General features: G+C 45.6%; 1 protein-coding gene across 1 annotated transcript in view; it reads right to left on the minus strand.

The window, feature by feature from the left end:
* TRAM1 (translocation associated membrane protein 1) overlaps positions 1 to 15,236 on the minus strand; it is a 179,955-nt gene that overhangs the window by 108,838 nt on the left and 55,881 nt on the right. The window contains exons 3-4 of the mRNA XM_069220323.1: positions 3,053 to 3,168; positions 2,599 to 2,715 (exon numbers count right to left, since the gene is read on the minus strand). Of these exons, the coding sequence (XP_069076424.1) occupies positions 2,599 to 2,715; positions 3,053 to 3,168 (233 nt within the window). The remainder of the gene's footprint in view (positions 1 to 2,598; positions 2,716 to 3,052; positions 3,169 to 15,236) is intronic.

A 15,236-nucleotide genomic window follows, 5' to 3' on the forward strand; every position in this document is an offset into this window, starting at 1 on the left:
GGAGGAGGTCGGCAGCCACAAGGTCAAGGGACCAGGCAGTAGCCCGGGACTCCTTAAAGTGGCCGAGCGCTGAGTCCGTTTGGTTTCTGAAGAGACGGGTGCCAAAGGCATGTCCATCAGAGTAGATTGGACATCCCCAGTAATTTCAGATGTCCTTCACCAGGTGTGGCACCTCAAGGCCACCGTCAAAACAACCAATATGCCTAGAGAGTCGGTCGTATCCAGCCCACATCTGAATGCGAGCTTAGCTGCATCTCTCCCATCAGCAACAGCTTGGGAGAGAATGGTCTGGGCCTCCTCCGGGACCTGTGGCAGCACTTGCGCTACCATGTCACAAAGTATGGGTGTAGCAATCCAAAAAGCATGCAGTGTTCACAGACTGCAATGCCAGGCTGGAAGAAGAAAACAGCTTCTTCCCAAGGTGATTCAGCCTCTTGGATGCCCTATCAGGGGGAGTGGAAGGGAACGCCATGGGATGTTGAGCCATGGGTGGCCAAGCTCTCTGGAGTAGGGTGCTGGATCAGGAAAGCTGGGTAGTTGGGCACAGGCCTATGACAGCGGGCTATTGTCCTGTTGACAGGAGCCCCTGTGCTGGGTTTGGACCAGGTCAGGACATCAGTGAGGGCTTCATTAAAAGGCAAAAGGGGTTATGACATGGAAGCCCCAGGCTCAAGCACCTCAGTCAGGTTAGTCCTGACAGCCACCAAAGGCAGCTCGAGGCTCAAGACCTTGGCTGCACCATGGAATAAGATGCCACCTCCTCCATAGCCACGGTAGGGGGAGAAAGCATACCTAATCAGGGGAGGCTTCACCCAGTACCGGAGCCCAGTCTATAGGGTCTTGAAGCTGGTATTCTAAAAGGGTCCAGCACTCCCTGCATAGCCTTACTGAACTTGTACCCTAAGAATAAGTGTCAGGATCTGACCTATGGAGCAAGGTCCCCGCCGAAGTCGGAATCCGTGTCAAGTGACACCGTTCCGGCTCCGTGTCAGAGTGCCGGAACTGTCCTCAGGGTAGGTCACAATAGTACGATTGACTTTGGTTTGGATCTGGAAGTGGATTCCCTGGATGCCCCCCGGAGCAGAGCCCAAAGCAGTCAGTGCAGAACCCAAAGGGGCCCCTGCTGACCCTGTGGAGCCAAAGGTGCTCCGATAGGGGAGAACTGCCCAAAGATGAGGCATGTGGCAATGTAAAATTCCTTCAATTGGGCAGGGGTGGCTCTGGCTTCCGGAAACTTGGGGAGGCGCGGAGCCGACCCAGAAGTAGGCTCTGAAAATGGAGGTCTAGATGGAGGATGCTCCTTCTCCCACGTCTCGACACCAGACTGATGGGGTGAAGTTGGAGAGCACTTGTGCTTCTTCAACTTCTTGGGCTTACCCGAATGGCCAGACGATCTTGAATGGGACTAAGATGAATGGTGATGGCTCCGCGAGTGTGTCTCAGGACCTTCCTCTTGACCAGGAGCGATGTGGAGCCGGGCCATGAGTAGCTTTAGGGACCTCTCCCTCAAAGCCTTCGGATTCATGGCCCGACAGTCAGAGCATGACTTCCAGACGTGCTCCAAACACACAGACACGAGGTGCGGATGCGTCACAGACATCCGATGACAGAAGTCGCAGGGCATGAAGCCGGTCTTCCGTCACAACATCATTGATGCCCTAAGAAGTAAAAAAACTTCGACAAAAGGTCGAAAGGGCAGTCAAAAAGCGATTGTAGGGGTAGCTCTCTTTGGATCTGCATGTAAGCTGGCGCAGAAAGAAAATAACGGACATCAGTGCGCCAAGGTGGTGCCTATATACAACCTGCGACATCCTATGCAGCGACCACAATGCCAGCGACAGATGTGGGGTTGACCAACGCCACCTAACAGCACACAGTGGTACTGCTAGAAGAAAAACCTCCAGATCTAGATTGACGCCTGGGGGAGTTTTCAAGGTAAGGAATCTGCAACCAGAAGTCTATCAGATGCCTGGGATCATAGGGGCGCCAAAAAGTGCTACGCATTCTGGTTTTCATTGTGCTCCTAGTACTAACTTGTATGTTAAAATCCTTTTCGTCTTTGAATATGCACCACTGGCTGGACGTCAACTGGAATTCAATTTACTGCTTCATGCTGCATCAGAGTTTCAAACCACTAACACCTAAAAAGCTAATTTGGTTATTCAAAAGGAATGCATTTATATTGGTGGCACTAGAATACTAGCGGAAAATGACACTATAGCCTAATAAGTCCAATATTCATTAAGGGGAATTAGAGGGGAAGGTCAATAAATACAAAATAAACCAATGTTTTAAAAGTCTTCCTTTTACAAAAGTCAAAACTTTTTTTCAGTTGCCAGGAGTTATGCCTCTTCTTCATGGCAAATATATGCATTTATCTACATTTTTTCGTTTCTTTTTCCGGATTGTTGCATGTAAAGATCTTGGGATACATTGCTCAGAAGCATGTACTAAACCACGAATAAGTGCTTGGTCTTAACATGTCTGTGTAGTGGTTATCTAGATGGGAGATCAGTAATTTATTTAACAGATATGCAAGTTCTGAGAGATGATTAGTTTAACAAGCCATTAGCGGTTTACCAATAAAAGCATACTCACTGATACTATAATGCTGGCTCCCCAAGCACAGGAGAAAAGATAGAAGGCACTGAGTTGACCAGATTCATTGAACTTGCTGTGTTTCGTTTTGGAAAAGTGCATACGACGGTTAATTTTCTGAAAGAACAACAAAACTGACACTAGCATGTGTTATCTGTATTTATTTTCCACGTAAATTAATTGTGAAGTATGGAACATAGTACTTTTTAGTTTACAGGTAGGTGAATTCTGTCAGACTGTTATATGCTGAAATTATAGTGGTAAGTACATGAAGACAGACAAATCCAAGTAGTGCATTGGTAATTTAAAAAAAATAAGGTTTTTACGCGCATAATGGGAGAACTGTTTTTTTCCTCCAAAAAACAGATTATTATCAAACAAGTGATGACACTTTACAAGCTCTTGTGAATGTTCTTTCTATTAAAATTATAATTTAAAAAAACCACATACTTACATCTAGCACGTACTCTTGAATAATGGCATGCATGATTATGGCGACCAGCATGTAGAAAAAAACCGTGGCTACATCTTTGAAACCATAATGATAGAGGTTAATGGATTCACCCAATTCTGTAAAAAAAATTAAAAAAAAATAATAATTAACACTAAAATTAAATCCAGTAGTAAACCAAAATAGTGTGGCATGTCAATACAATGAACTTGCAGCACACATCAATTTAAAAGCCATAGTTCAGGAGTAGCGACGTTTCTCAATTTGAGGTAGATCTAAATTGAAAGAAAGAAAATGTTCGTGGCGCATGGGATTCACTGTTGTAGTGTACTCTAAAATTTAAACAGGGCTCCAAAACTAATTATTTTACGATTCATGCAAAAATCAGTGCATCATGATTAGGGTGATGGAGACGTCTTTAAAAACGTGTTGTACTCCAGTACGGCATGTTCATTTTTCTATCTTTATAACAAATAAATGACATTTATTTACTCTGGTAGAAACTAGGGCTTGCCAGTTAAATCTGAAGCCAAACGGCATACTAGCCCCAAGCCTACTGTACTATCTCCCTGCCAGTACTCTCCACATCCAATATAAGGTGCACTCGGCATCGCACTGTCAAATTCCAAATTTCATACAGTCGGTTAAAATAAAAAAGGATGGAGGTGTAGCCTTATGGATTACTAATATAATTCAGAAAATGGGATCTTGCTACTTTTTCCAACGGAGGATACCTACGTGCTATTATCACAAGAATTACTACACTGCAGAAAGTCTTAATTGTAAAGTAATGAGTTATACAAGATTACAGCCCTGCAGAAAGGCCATTCTGAGCAGTATTCTCTTCCTAATTACTGAATAGTGTAACTAAACAACTCTGTGCAGTACCAGGCCAGCATTTGAACATGATCATAGCCTGATCTAATTTTGAAAGTGAAGATTAACTGTGTATAAACTATTTCGGAAACTAGTGTCCTAACGTAGAAGGATGACAGCTCCAGGAAGGCCAGTGAGATGGCACACATGCCAATGATGTTGCAGTTCAGATATTAGGAGAAGTAGAAGTCAGTTAATTAGGTTACATAGAGACTTGCTCTTAATAACGCACACACTCCAAGACACATTAGCTACTAATAAGAGCTCACCAACCTCTGTAAAGCATGTGGAATAGGGTCTACTGTGTAAGGGAAATAATTCCTTTTTAACAGGCCATAAATATCCTAGAGAAGCACTAATTAGCAATTCAGTCTGATGACTGATGATCAACTCTCTATTTGACGCGGGAGAGATGACTACTGTTTCTCTGTTTGAGGCAGAAGTTGAGAGTCCAGTGGAAGGTAAACTGGTCAAGATCAGGATGTACAAGAGTCACTTTGCTGTGACTATGCTGGGATGTAAGGAAAGATTATGCTTCACTGCCCTAGTGACTTTGCGTGGCTCGCAAAGGGTGAAAGAACAGGAAACTTTAGTCCAGATGATTTCCTGGAGAATTACAGATGTTACTGCGCACAATGCACACCTCTGACTGTTTGTTTAATATTGTGCAAAAGGTCACTAAAGAAAATTCCAGCTCCTGAGAATTTGCCAAGATATTTGTAGGGGGCATGATGAAAGTATGCCTCCACATTTTCCATTCCAGCCACAATTAACTTTGACAAATGAAACATTAAGAATTCTTGAATACCACTCCCAAGGCTTCATAGCTACTGCTAAAGGAAACAGGCGTACCTACTCCATGTTTGCTGGATGCTGAGCATGGAAACAGAAAAGACCAGAAACACGGCAGACAATTCCAGCAATGCTGCTCATAAATGTCAGTGGCTGACTTAATCCAAATATAATGGGCCTCTGACAACAATCAGCAGCCCCAAAACGTATCTGCAGAGGCTATGGAAACTATTGCTTCTCCTGGGGCGTATTAATATTCAGCTCACATACCACACAGTACTAAAAAAAATTGCCATGGTTCATAACACGAGCACTTCAGAGTTTACCCTGAAGTAATACATCCTACTGAAGTTCATGCAATAATTGCAGGAAGCATTGATCGAATGTTGATGAGCTTGTACAAATATGACGATTTGTTTGGCAAACTGTCTTTCAGTGGTCTTTCACCAGGGGCCTTAAACATAAGAGCCCATGGTTAAAAGAGGAGGAAAAAACATGAAGGCCCCCACACAGGGCAAGAAGTAAGAACACTTCAGAGGTAGCTATATGAACCCAATACATGGAGGTTGAAGATGTCAAACTGGTCTGAAAAAGTGGAGTATTTCCAATTGGTGAAACAGGTTGCAAGGAGGAAGTTATTGACAGAGGTGGAAGTTGGGGTAATGGGCCATTGACAGCAGAGGATTTTGCCTTCCGGAGTCATAGGGCACTGGAGAAGTCTATGCAAAGTGGCATTAGCAAGCTCAGAAAACATTTATCTGTTCAACTGTGTAGGCATGGGGAGCAGGCTACATGCTAGTGATTATGGTTTTCTTTTTTCATTTTAGCAACTCTTACTTTGAGGCAATTAAATTAATGGTGTGTGATTGATTTAATAAATCCCTTCTTTCTCAGGTCGCCACCTTCATCATGCATGAAAGTTGTGTCTATATATTTTAGATTCAGTATGCATTCAATAAAATAAAAAATGTTAGAAGTGTATCTCATTTGTTTTAGCGAGTTATGTTGCAACAACATTTTTTTACACAAGGGTTACTTCATACTTTTTTCCATCAGTGTTTTTGTGGGGGTGGGGGGAGAACGCACCATGCTATCGATCTACCCTTAGGTGACCTTCAAACATGATCAGCTGCAACTTCATTAAACGAAGTGTGTGGCATAAATATATTGTTTAATACTATCATATACTTTCAGAGCCCAGAAAGTACTGCCACTAAAACAAAATTCACACAAACTGTGAGCCTCAAGACGTTAAAGGTTAACACCGGGAAGTAGGAAAACAGTATTGGATGACGAGACAAAAATAAGATACAAATATTTAATGCACTTACAGGTAGGAAGAAAACAAAGACTCCAGAAAATGGTTTGAATCAAGCATGGCTAAACGTAATTATCTCTTTGGAGAGACTAATTTTGAAGGCTTTAGGAACATAGATAGCTGTGTACAGCTGCAAACTTTAAACATTTGCAGGGCTTTCTGGGGGCACAAGAGCAAAGATATTAGCAGGACTGTTAACATACTGCTCCACATTAGCAGCAAAGCAAAACAAAAGCTTATGTTTGAAAAATTAAGATACCCATTAGGTAGCCCACAGGATAATTATGGTTACTAACTCATTAAGAACGCTTTCTCCTTAAGCAGGCCCTGGAGAATATTTTATATCCTGTGATGACTCTAGCGAGGCTAAAACAAAGCTCTTGTATACACTTACAGATGCACCCCTATATGATTCACTTCATATTGGACATCTAAGGGAACACCAAAATACAACAGGAATTATACTCCACTAGGGCACGAGCATCAAATAGTATAAAGGGGACAATGAACTTTAATAACCCACATTATTAGGGGAGGGCATTCTTTTATGTTTGGCCTTGCAACAGGCAAAATTCAGGGTTGAACTGTGTAGGAAGGTGGCCTGGTGTGTGATGGGTACCTGGGGTACTTACACCTCATACCAGGTCCAGGTATCCTCTCTTAGTGAAGTGTAGGCAGTGTCTAGAAACCAGGCTCTCAAGGTAGCTGTGGATGAGCAGCCAAGGCTTATTTGGGAGACATGTAAAGCTCATGCAAAACCACTGCAGTCACACAACACTTACACATATGAAAGAAAACACTCTGTTGTACAAAAATAAAGGTACTTTATTTTTGGAACAGCACACCACAAAATACTGGAAGGGCAACCTTGCAATAGGAGGTAAGTAATATACTAATTAGATACAGTAGTAATAAGAAATAGCCATAGAAAAGGTTAGAAAACAGTGCAAATAGCAATAACCAAGTAACTCTAGGGGGGAGCACAAACCATATACTAAAAATGTTGAATGCAAACACAGGACCCCCATCTAGGTTAGTGGAATGTGTAGAGGGGAGCTGGGAGTACTAGAAAACCAGAGAGGTAAGTAACAGAACACTCCCCCAATGACCTGGAAGGCAGGAGTAAATCATGAATTTTCCCCAAACCACTCAAAAGGAGGAAAAAAGAAGACACCTAGACACGACTACAAGAAACCAGCGGTGGATTGCTGAAGACAGAAGACCTGTGCAGAGAGGAGACCAAGTCCAAGAGTCACAGTGAAGTCCAGGAGGAGGAGTAGGAACTACTACCCACCCAGCTGTACTTGCAGGAGTTGGGTGACGGTGATGAAGAACAGGTCAGTTCTGCAGCCCTGGAGCAGGAGAAGAGCTCCTGATGGATGCAGAAGATATCCCATGCTGGAGTGAAGAGTTCAGAAGGGAGTCAGTGCAGACATTCCACCAACAACACTTGGCAAACGCAAACCCAGGAGGACTCAACCCAGCAGTGGGGGGGGGGGGGGGGGGGGGGGGGGGGGGGAGTCACAGGGGACCCTCAGGGTTGTACAGTCTTCGCAGGAGCAGAGGCAGCACCCACAGGAGTCTCACAGGACAGGGACACAAGTCACAGGAGCCAATGCAGCACTACAGCAAGGAATCCCTCGCAGCAGGAGGACCACCCAAAGGGCTGTGCATCGCAGGAAGGAGTGCTAGGGGCTGGAGCTACGCATCGCTCGAAGATCCCTTGGAAGGGGATGCAAACAAGCTGCGGCAGCTGCAAGAGAGACGCAGTGCACGGGGGCGTACTGTCCTGCATGGGAAGGCAAGGGCTAACCTCCACCAAAGTTGGACAGCTGGCAGAGAGCACCCAGACCACCACCCATGATGCAGGATCCACGCAGCTCAGGATGAGAGGATATCCACGCAGCCGGTCATCACTGCAGCAGGTGCCTGCGGATGCAGGGGAGTGACTCCTTCACTCTAAAAGGAGATTCAATCTTTCTTCTAATGCAGACTGAAGACACGCTGCTCTCAGTGGATGCACAGCCGGTGGAAATGTTGCAATTGCTGGCAGGAGCCCTGGAATCAATGTTGCAGAAGAGTTCTTCTTGGAGGCAGCTTGTCAGGTCCTGGAGGTTCCAGTCGTAGTTCCAGTGGCTAGAAGTCAAAGTAGATGTTGCAGAGGAGTGCTGCTAGAATTGTATAAGCCGAAACTGAGGACCCACCCAAGAGAGAGACCCTAAATAGCCGTGAAAGGGGGGATTGGTCACCTGGCCAGATGACCACCTATCAGGAGGGGGCTCTGACATCTCCTGCCTTACCTGGCCACACTCAGATGCTCCTAGAGGCCAGATTTGAATTCAAGATGGCAAAAACCCAGGGGCCCTCTAGAGGAGCTCCATGCACCACCCCTGGGGTGCTGATGGACAGGGGAGTGGTCACTCCCCTTTCCATTGCCCAGTTTCGCAGCACAGTAGGGACTGGGGGGTCCCTAAACCGGTGTAGACTCGTTTATGCACGAAGGGCACTAAATGTGCTCATCAAAGCATACCAGTGGCCCGGGGAGGCTACCTCTCCCAAGCCATGTAACACCTATTTCCAAAAGAAGAGTGTGTTACCCCCCTCTCCCAAAGGAAATCGTTTGTTCTGCCTGCCTGAGCATGAGCTGTTCAAACAGCAGGAGGGCAGAAACCTGTCTGAGGGGGGAGCAGCAGCTTGGGTTGCCAGAAAACCATGTAAGACTGGTGGTGGCAATGCTGGGGGTCCTCTAAGGAGCCCCCAGTGTGTATGGAATCATACTTCGAATACTTGCCACAGTATTGGGGTATGCTTCTGACATCTGACACCAAGCATGCCTAGGTTCGGAGGTACCATTATGTAGCTGGACATGGGTAGTGACCTATGTCCATTACACGCATAAAATGTCGTCCTTGCACTCACTAAGTGCAGGAAAATGGAGCTGGAGTTCATGAGGGCACCTTTGCTAGTGCAGGGGTGCCCTCACATACAGGTACTTGCATCCTGCCCTCTGGGTTATAACAGGGCATGCAATAGGGGTGTCTTGCAGTGACCTGGTAGTGAAAGTGTGTATGAACCCTTTCACGCAGGCTGCAGAACACTTCGCATAGGTTCCCTATGGGTGGCATAATATATGCTGCAGCCCATAGGGACCCCCTGTGTGCCTATGTACCATATACTAGGGACTTACATGGGGGTACCAGTATGCCAAATGTGGGATGAAAATGGTACAAGTTACCAAGTTTAAAGGAGAGAGCATAATCACTGGGGTCCTGGTTAGCAGGATCCCAGGGAACACTGTCAAACACACTGACAAACAGACCAAAAATGAGGGTAACCATGCTAGAAAGACACTACTTTCCTACAAACAGACCAACAGAGAAAGGTGTGAAAATCATAGCAATTCCAGTGACTAAGTAGCATGTAATGCAATTTAATATAAGTTAAACATTGCTAGTCAAATCCTGCAGAAGGTAGTGGCCTGAAATGCATTGAACGGAATTATCAACAATGGAGATACATAAACCAGCCTGATTAATTGTTGAGTTTTTCATAAGACTAGTCAAAAAAACAAGTTTATAATGAAAAGTGTAGATCATTAATTGAAGAAATACATATTCTTTGTATGGGTGCACGAGAACAGAGCTTAAGTATGCCTCAGTCAAAGTGAATCTAAGAAATCTTCCATGATGCTCGCTGCCCCTGCTCCAGATGGAGAGGAAGATGGATGGACACCATCAAAAAGACCAAGGTAGGAGCCTTTGTTCTACTGACCACGTGGTGGCCAAGATGTAGAATGGTTCTGCAGAACTTATCCAGCTTGTTAAGTGAGTGACAAGTCTGGAGGCCAAACCAAGACACCACTGACGCCCCTACTAGTGGTTGGTATGCACTGTGAAAGGATGGGCAAAGGAATAGTTTGTCCATTTGATGGTCCTGCCTCAGGCAACAAGGTGTATGGAGGTTGTGGTGATCATACCACCAGGTGGCATGAGGCAGTACCACTGAGAAGCACTTCTTCCAAGGTACTGGCAGTGCACCCCCTCCGATTTTTTCCAGGGTCGAATTTCCCAGAAAGGTGATCTCCAACAGATCAATTTCATTTTCCCCTTTCATAAGGGAAATGTGCGAGTAGTCAGGAATAACTACCTCTTATCTACTCCAAACCATCTATAGCTCACTGGCATTATGGAACACTTTCGAAGACTGTCAAAAACATGGCGGGACCAATGCTTAAGAGGATTTGGGACCTCCTCTTGTTTACCTAATACAGGATTGCACAGCAGGTCGAGGGGGTTTATCGCATCTGAAGTTTTGTTTGATTACCCTGCTATTTTTTTTTTTTAAAACAGACTTCAGTCAGAGTGGGCTGATTCCTCCTTCATTTTAAGAACGGTCTCCTCGGCCTAAGGAAGCTGATTGCTCAGCTCACGAACACAGTGTGGAAAATCCCTGAAGCTCATCAAAATCAATCAAACAAACAAGATTTATAGAGCGCAGCTGTGAGGGTATCCAGGTGCTGGGGACCTTGTAGCTCCCGGTGGTTCAGTTGTACAACCAGGTCTGGAGTCTTTTCCGGAATTCAAGAAGGGAAATGGAGGTCTGGAAATGAAAGGGGAACTCGTTCCAGGATTGATGTGGTTGGTTTGAGGGAGAGGGCGGCAGGGCGCGGGTGTCTAAGGGGTTGGTGGAAGGTCACTCAGTGATTGATGTACGCTGGTCTTTGGTTGTGAAGGGCTTTGCAGGTGTGGATTAGCATCTTGAACTGGTATCTCTTCTACATGAGGAGCCAGTGGAGTTTCTTGATGTGATGGGAGTCCAATTGGGGAGATCGAGGATGAGTCTGGCCACTGAGTTCTGTACGGTTTGGAGTCTCTTCAGGGGGTGAGTGGCAATTACTGCGTAGAATGCATTGCCGTAATCCAGATGGCTGGAGACTTGGGCTTGAGTGACGGTTCGTCTGGTGTTGACAGGGAGCATTTTGAAGATTTTTCGGAGTATGCGAAGAGTGAGGAAGCTGGTGAATGAAACTGCACTGATTTGGCAGTTTTTCTTCTAGTCCGCACCCCTGTAGAAGCTGGCCTTTGTGGTGGTGGGCTCTTCTGAGAGCAAGAGGATGAACTGGGAGTCTTCTGCATAGGATTAATTTTAATCCATGGCGCGGACGATGTTGGCCAAAGGGGTCATGTGGGTGTTGAACTGAGTGGGACTGAGGCACAAGGCTTAAGGGACGCTGCATATGTTTGTGGGTTCAAAAGTGATAGGCATGCAGATTTCTCAGAGGTTTTCTGGTGAGGAAGAAGGTGCTATTTGAGTGTGTTACCTTTGATTCTGATGTGAAGAAGTCTTTTGATTAAGGTGTGGTAGGACACGGTGTCAACCACTGCTGCGAGGGCGAGAAGAATTAGTGCTGCCATCAGTCCCAGGTCTGAGGGTTTTGATGTCGTCTGAAGCAGCAATTAGGTCGGTTTCAGTGCTGTGATTGGTGCTGAATCCAGACTGGGAGGTGTCCAGAAGATTGTTGTTTCAAGGTGTTCGGTGAATTGGCAGTTAATGGCTTTTTCAAGGACTTTGGCAGGAAAGGGGCGCAGAGAGATGGGAAGGTAGTTCTTGAGTTTGATGGGGTCAGCAGACAGTTTCTTGAGAGGAGGTTTGACTTTTGTGCATTTCCATTCTTCGGGAAAGGTGGCCATGGTGACTGAAGTGTTGAAGATTGAAGTGAGTTCACTGCTGATCTTATTGCTACTGAGGTTAAAAAAAAGTGGTGAGGACAGGGATCCATGGGTGCTCCTGAGTGGAGAAAGTTCATAATGGCTCTGGTGTTCAGTGTGGTGAGCTGGTCTCATGAATTGAGAAGGTGGTTGGGGCACACCTTGATGGGGGTGAGAAGAGCGCAGAGGTCAGCAACGGAGGGGTGGGGTGCAAAGTTTATGTAGATGCTGGAGATCTTATCGTGGAAGAAGTTTCCCAGGGTGACACAGTTTCTGGGAAGAGGTGGTGATGTTTTTGGTAGATGAGGCGTTGGAGAACTCGGACGAAGTTGAAGAGTTCTTTGCTGTGGTTTGCAATGGCTTTGATGCTGTCTGCCATGAAGCTCCCTTAAGTCTGGTGATATTGGTTGGGGGCTGTATTGAAGGTGGCTGTCTACGGGATCCTTACTGGTGCACCATTTCCTTTCTAGATGCTTGCAGGTACATTTGGTGGTTTTAAGTTTCGTGGAGTACCAAACGGCTGGTCTGGTGGTTCATTTGGGTTTGGTGGACTTGATTGGGGCGAATGTCAGTGCAATTGGTGAGCCAGGCTGAGAAGTGCTTGGCAGCCTGTTTTGGGCTAGCTTTGGGGTCAGGGTAGAAGTGTTGAGGGTGTTGGTCTGCTGGCTCTCTGATACTTTGTTCCAGCTGCACTGGAAGGCACTGGGTGGCTTGGTAGCCGTGGTGTTGGGGGGGGGGGGGAATCCTTGAGGTCGTCAAGGTGGAAATTGAGGTCAAAAGATGATTTTTACATCAAGAAGCCCCACTAAAAGGAACCCGGAGTTATTGGTACAGAAGCCAGTTGGTCCTTGAGCTTTGAGAGGAAAATGGAGCACCCCTTACAAGTAGACCACGAAAAACTCTGAAGTCAGCCAAGTGGGTGACACAGGTGCACTTAGGAACCCTCAAGGTGTTCAATGGAACAGGCTGAAGCAATACCTCCGCTCAGACTTTACAATCTGCAACCTAGTCATGGCAGAAGAATTTGAGGAAGAGATGGGGCCCCTACTTCCAGACCTGATGCACAGTGAAGAAAAAAATGGCTCAGGATATGACTTCCGAGAAGCAGAATGAATGTAGAGAGGTATTAGGAAGGTCCGACACCTCCTTTTGCTCAATGTACGGTTAACCCCCACCTGTGTCCAAGGCCGAGACACTGCGGGACAGCTACCAGTAAAAAGCAACCTCTATGACGTTTTGGATCAGTGTCCAGGAGCCAAATAAGGTAGAAGCAAACAAGATGTTAGACCACTGAAAAACTGACAGCTGTCATACCCCATGAGCCAGCCCTATGGTTCTGGTACCCAAACAGTAGTTGATGGACCTTTGCTTTTGCATGGACTTTTGGGCTCTCAAAACACGAAAACAGAGGGCTATCATATGTGCTGATGAGTTGCTCGACAGGAATGGGGCGGTCAGGTAAATCCATACATTTGATGTGACCCACGACTACTGGCAGAGTGACCTGGAATCTGGTGCCACAGAGAAGATGGCATTCTGCACCTCAGAAGGCTTCTACCAGCTCAAGGCTATGTACTTTAGACTAGAGAACACGTGTGCCACCTTGCAGCAACTGGTCAGCTGTGTGTTGTCTAGCCTGGAGGAGTTCTGGATGGCCTACTTAGTTGGCAATGTAGTGTCCAGCAGTTCTTGGAAGGAACACCTGAGGGAACTAAAGCAGCTGCTGGTGAGGATGCGGTGGTCCAACTGACCACTGCTGCTCTTTATACAGCCATGATGTCAAAGACGCTGTGTGGAAACTGATCTGGTCTTAGGCGTGTTGTCAGAAGCCCTTCATTAAGATGAAGTACAAACTGCGCATTGTACCAGTCCTGAAGGCCCCATGAATACAATCAGCCCTTCACGGTCCTGATGGGTGTGTCGGATAAGGAAATTTATGCAGTCCACACCCTGCTTTACCACTTTTATCTGATTGTATGCTCCAAACCAGGACCTCTGTACTGGGTTGATGTTCATGTTTCTCTTTTTGCATCACAGTTAAGCAATAACTAGTTAAGGCCGCAAAAAACAATCAAAATCAAGTCATGCATTAGGTAGCTAAAAACACAATCCTGTAGTTAAATACAGCAAACTAATGCAAGGTTGCACCCATGTTTAAGATGATTCCTTGGGCTGGAATGGCATTTACTCTACTAACACTAAATTAGGGTGTGCTGGAAGGGGGTGCAGGCAGCTTAATTCTTAGACTGAGAGAACTGTACATGAGGAACCACTACATTCTGGAAGGAGGGTACAACTATCAACTGTTCAATAAAGGTGGCTCCGAACAATGAAGTCAAATAAAAAAACGTTATAGGCCAGAAAAACCACTAACAGTTTTTGCAAGATACACTAAAGACCTAGAGTCAAGTTTTTGAGAAGAGGAACCTTTACCGCGTTGGTCACCTAACAGTGCTACTCTTTGCATGTTAATTGTACAAGCGGTAAAAGCCTATGGGTTATCTGTACTCTGGAGTGGGAAGCTGCCTGCTGAGCATGTAGAGTCAGTAAGTGGAGCACTGATGTTTACACAGAGGTTATCACTATAAACACTACAATGTGAAGTTGGTGACAAATGGTAAGCAGTAATGTTTGGGCCGTACTGAAGAACCGTGCACTATCAGCCCGGAAGGTGATTATCAGTATCATAATTGGTACCTGGCCATAGGACAGGGGCGACAATTACATTACAGTGAGTGAATTAGAGTGGGTGAAGGCAGTCTTTGCAGTAGGTCTGGATATCTGGGGGTGAATGTTTGGATTGTTCAGCATTCCATCTATCATCTGTTCTTTGTGATAGGTATAGAATCTGGCCACAAGAAAGATGCAATATAGGGCAGCACCTCCGTATTCTGGAGATCAGAAAAGCTTATTTAGAGTGGAGACCAGGAATGTCACTGTTAAGGGAATGTACGTGGGTCTTCAGTTTGTAAATGCATCTTTGTTCCTTAGTTAACAGGATCTACGTCCTATGGTTTAGTCTGTGTTAACTGGTAGCTTCTTATCTTTTAAACAATATCCATTATGACTATTGTAAGAAGTGGTTAGCGATTTCTGTAATGAATCAGTGGCTCTGTGTGCTGCTTCTAGGTCTACGTTTTTCACCTTTGTTTTTCTTGTTATCAAACTCACAAAAGCGAATCCACATAGACTGACAGCATTTCTATATTAGTGTTGCCAACTTCCATTTGTAGTGTCAAGGAACAGGAACCTTGACGTTCTGAAACGTGGCAGCAAGAGTTGCTGGAGGAACCCTTGCACTAAGGCAGGCTGCCTAAAAAGTTCCTTCTTCCCTTCAGCCAGCAGGTCTCTCAGCCCATTATGATGACCCGAACACTAACAGGTTGTACATGGGCACTGCAAGCAACACAAGGGATGTCTCATGCACGTTTACAGACCTACGATTCTGCTCACCTTCTTTCTGAACAGCACACGTTCCTGCAATCATATCACA

Source organism: Pleurodeles waltl, chromosome 2_2, assembly GCF_031143425.1.
Source record: "Pleurodeles waltl isolate 20211129_DDA chromosome 2_2, aPleWal1.hap1.20221129, whole genome shotgun sequence".
NCBI lineage: Eukaryota > Metazoa > Chordata > Amphibia > Caudata > Salamandridae > Pleurodeles > Pleurodeles waltl.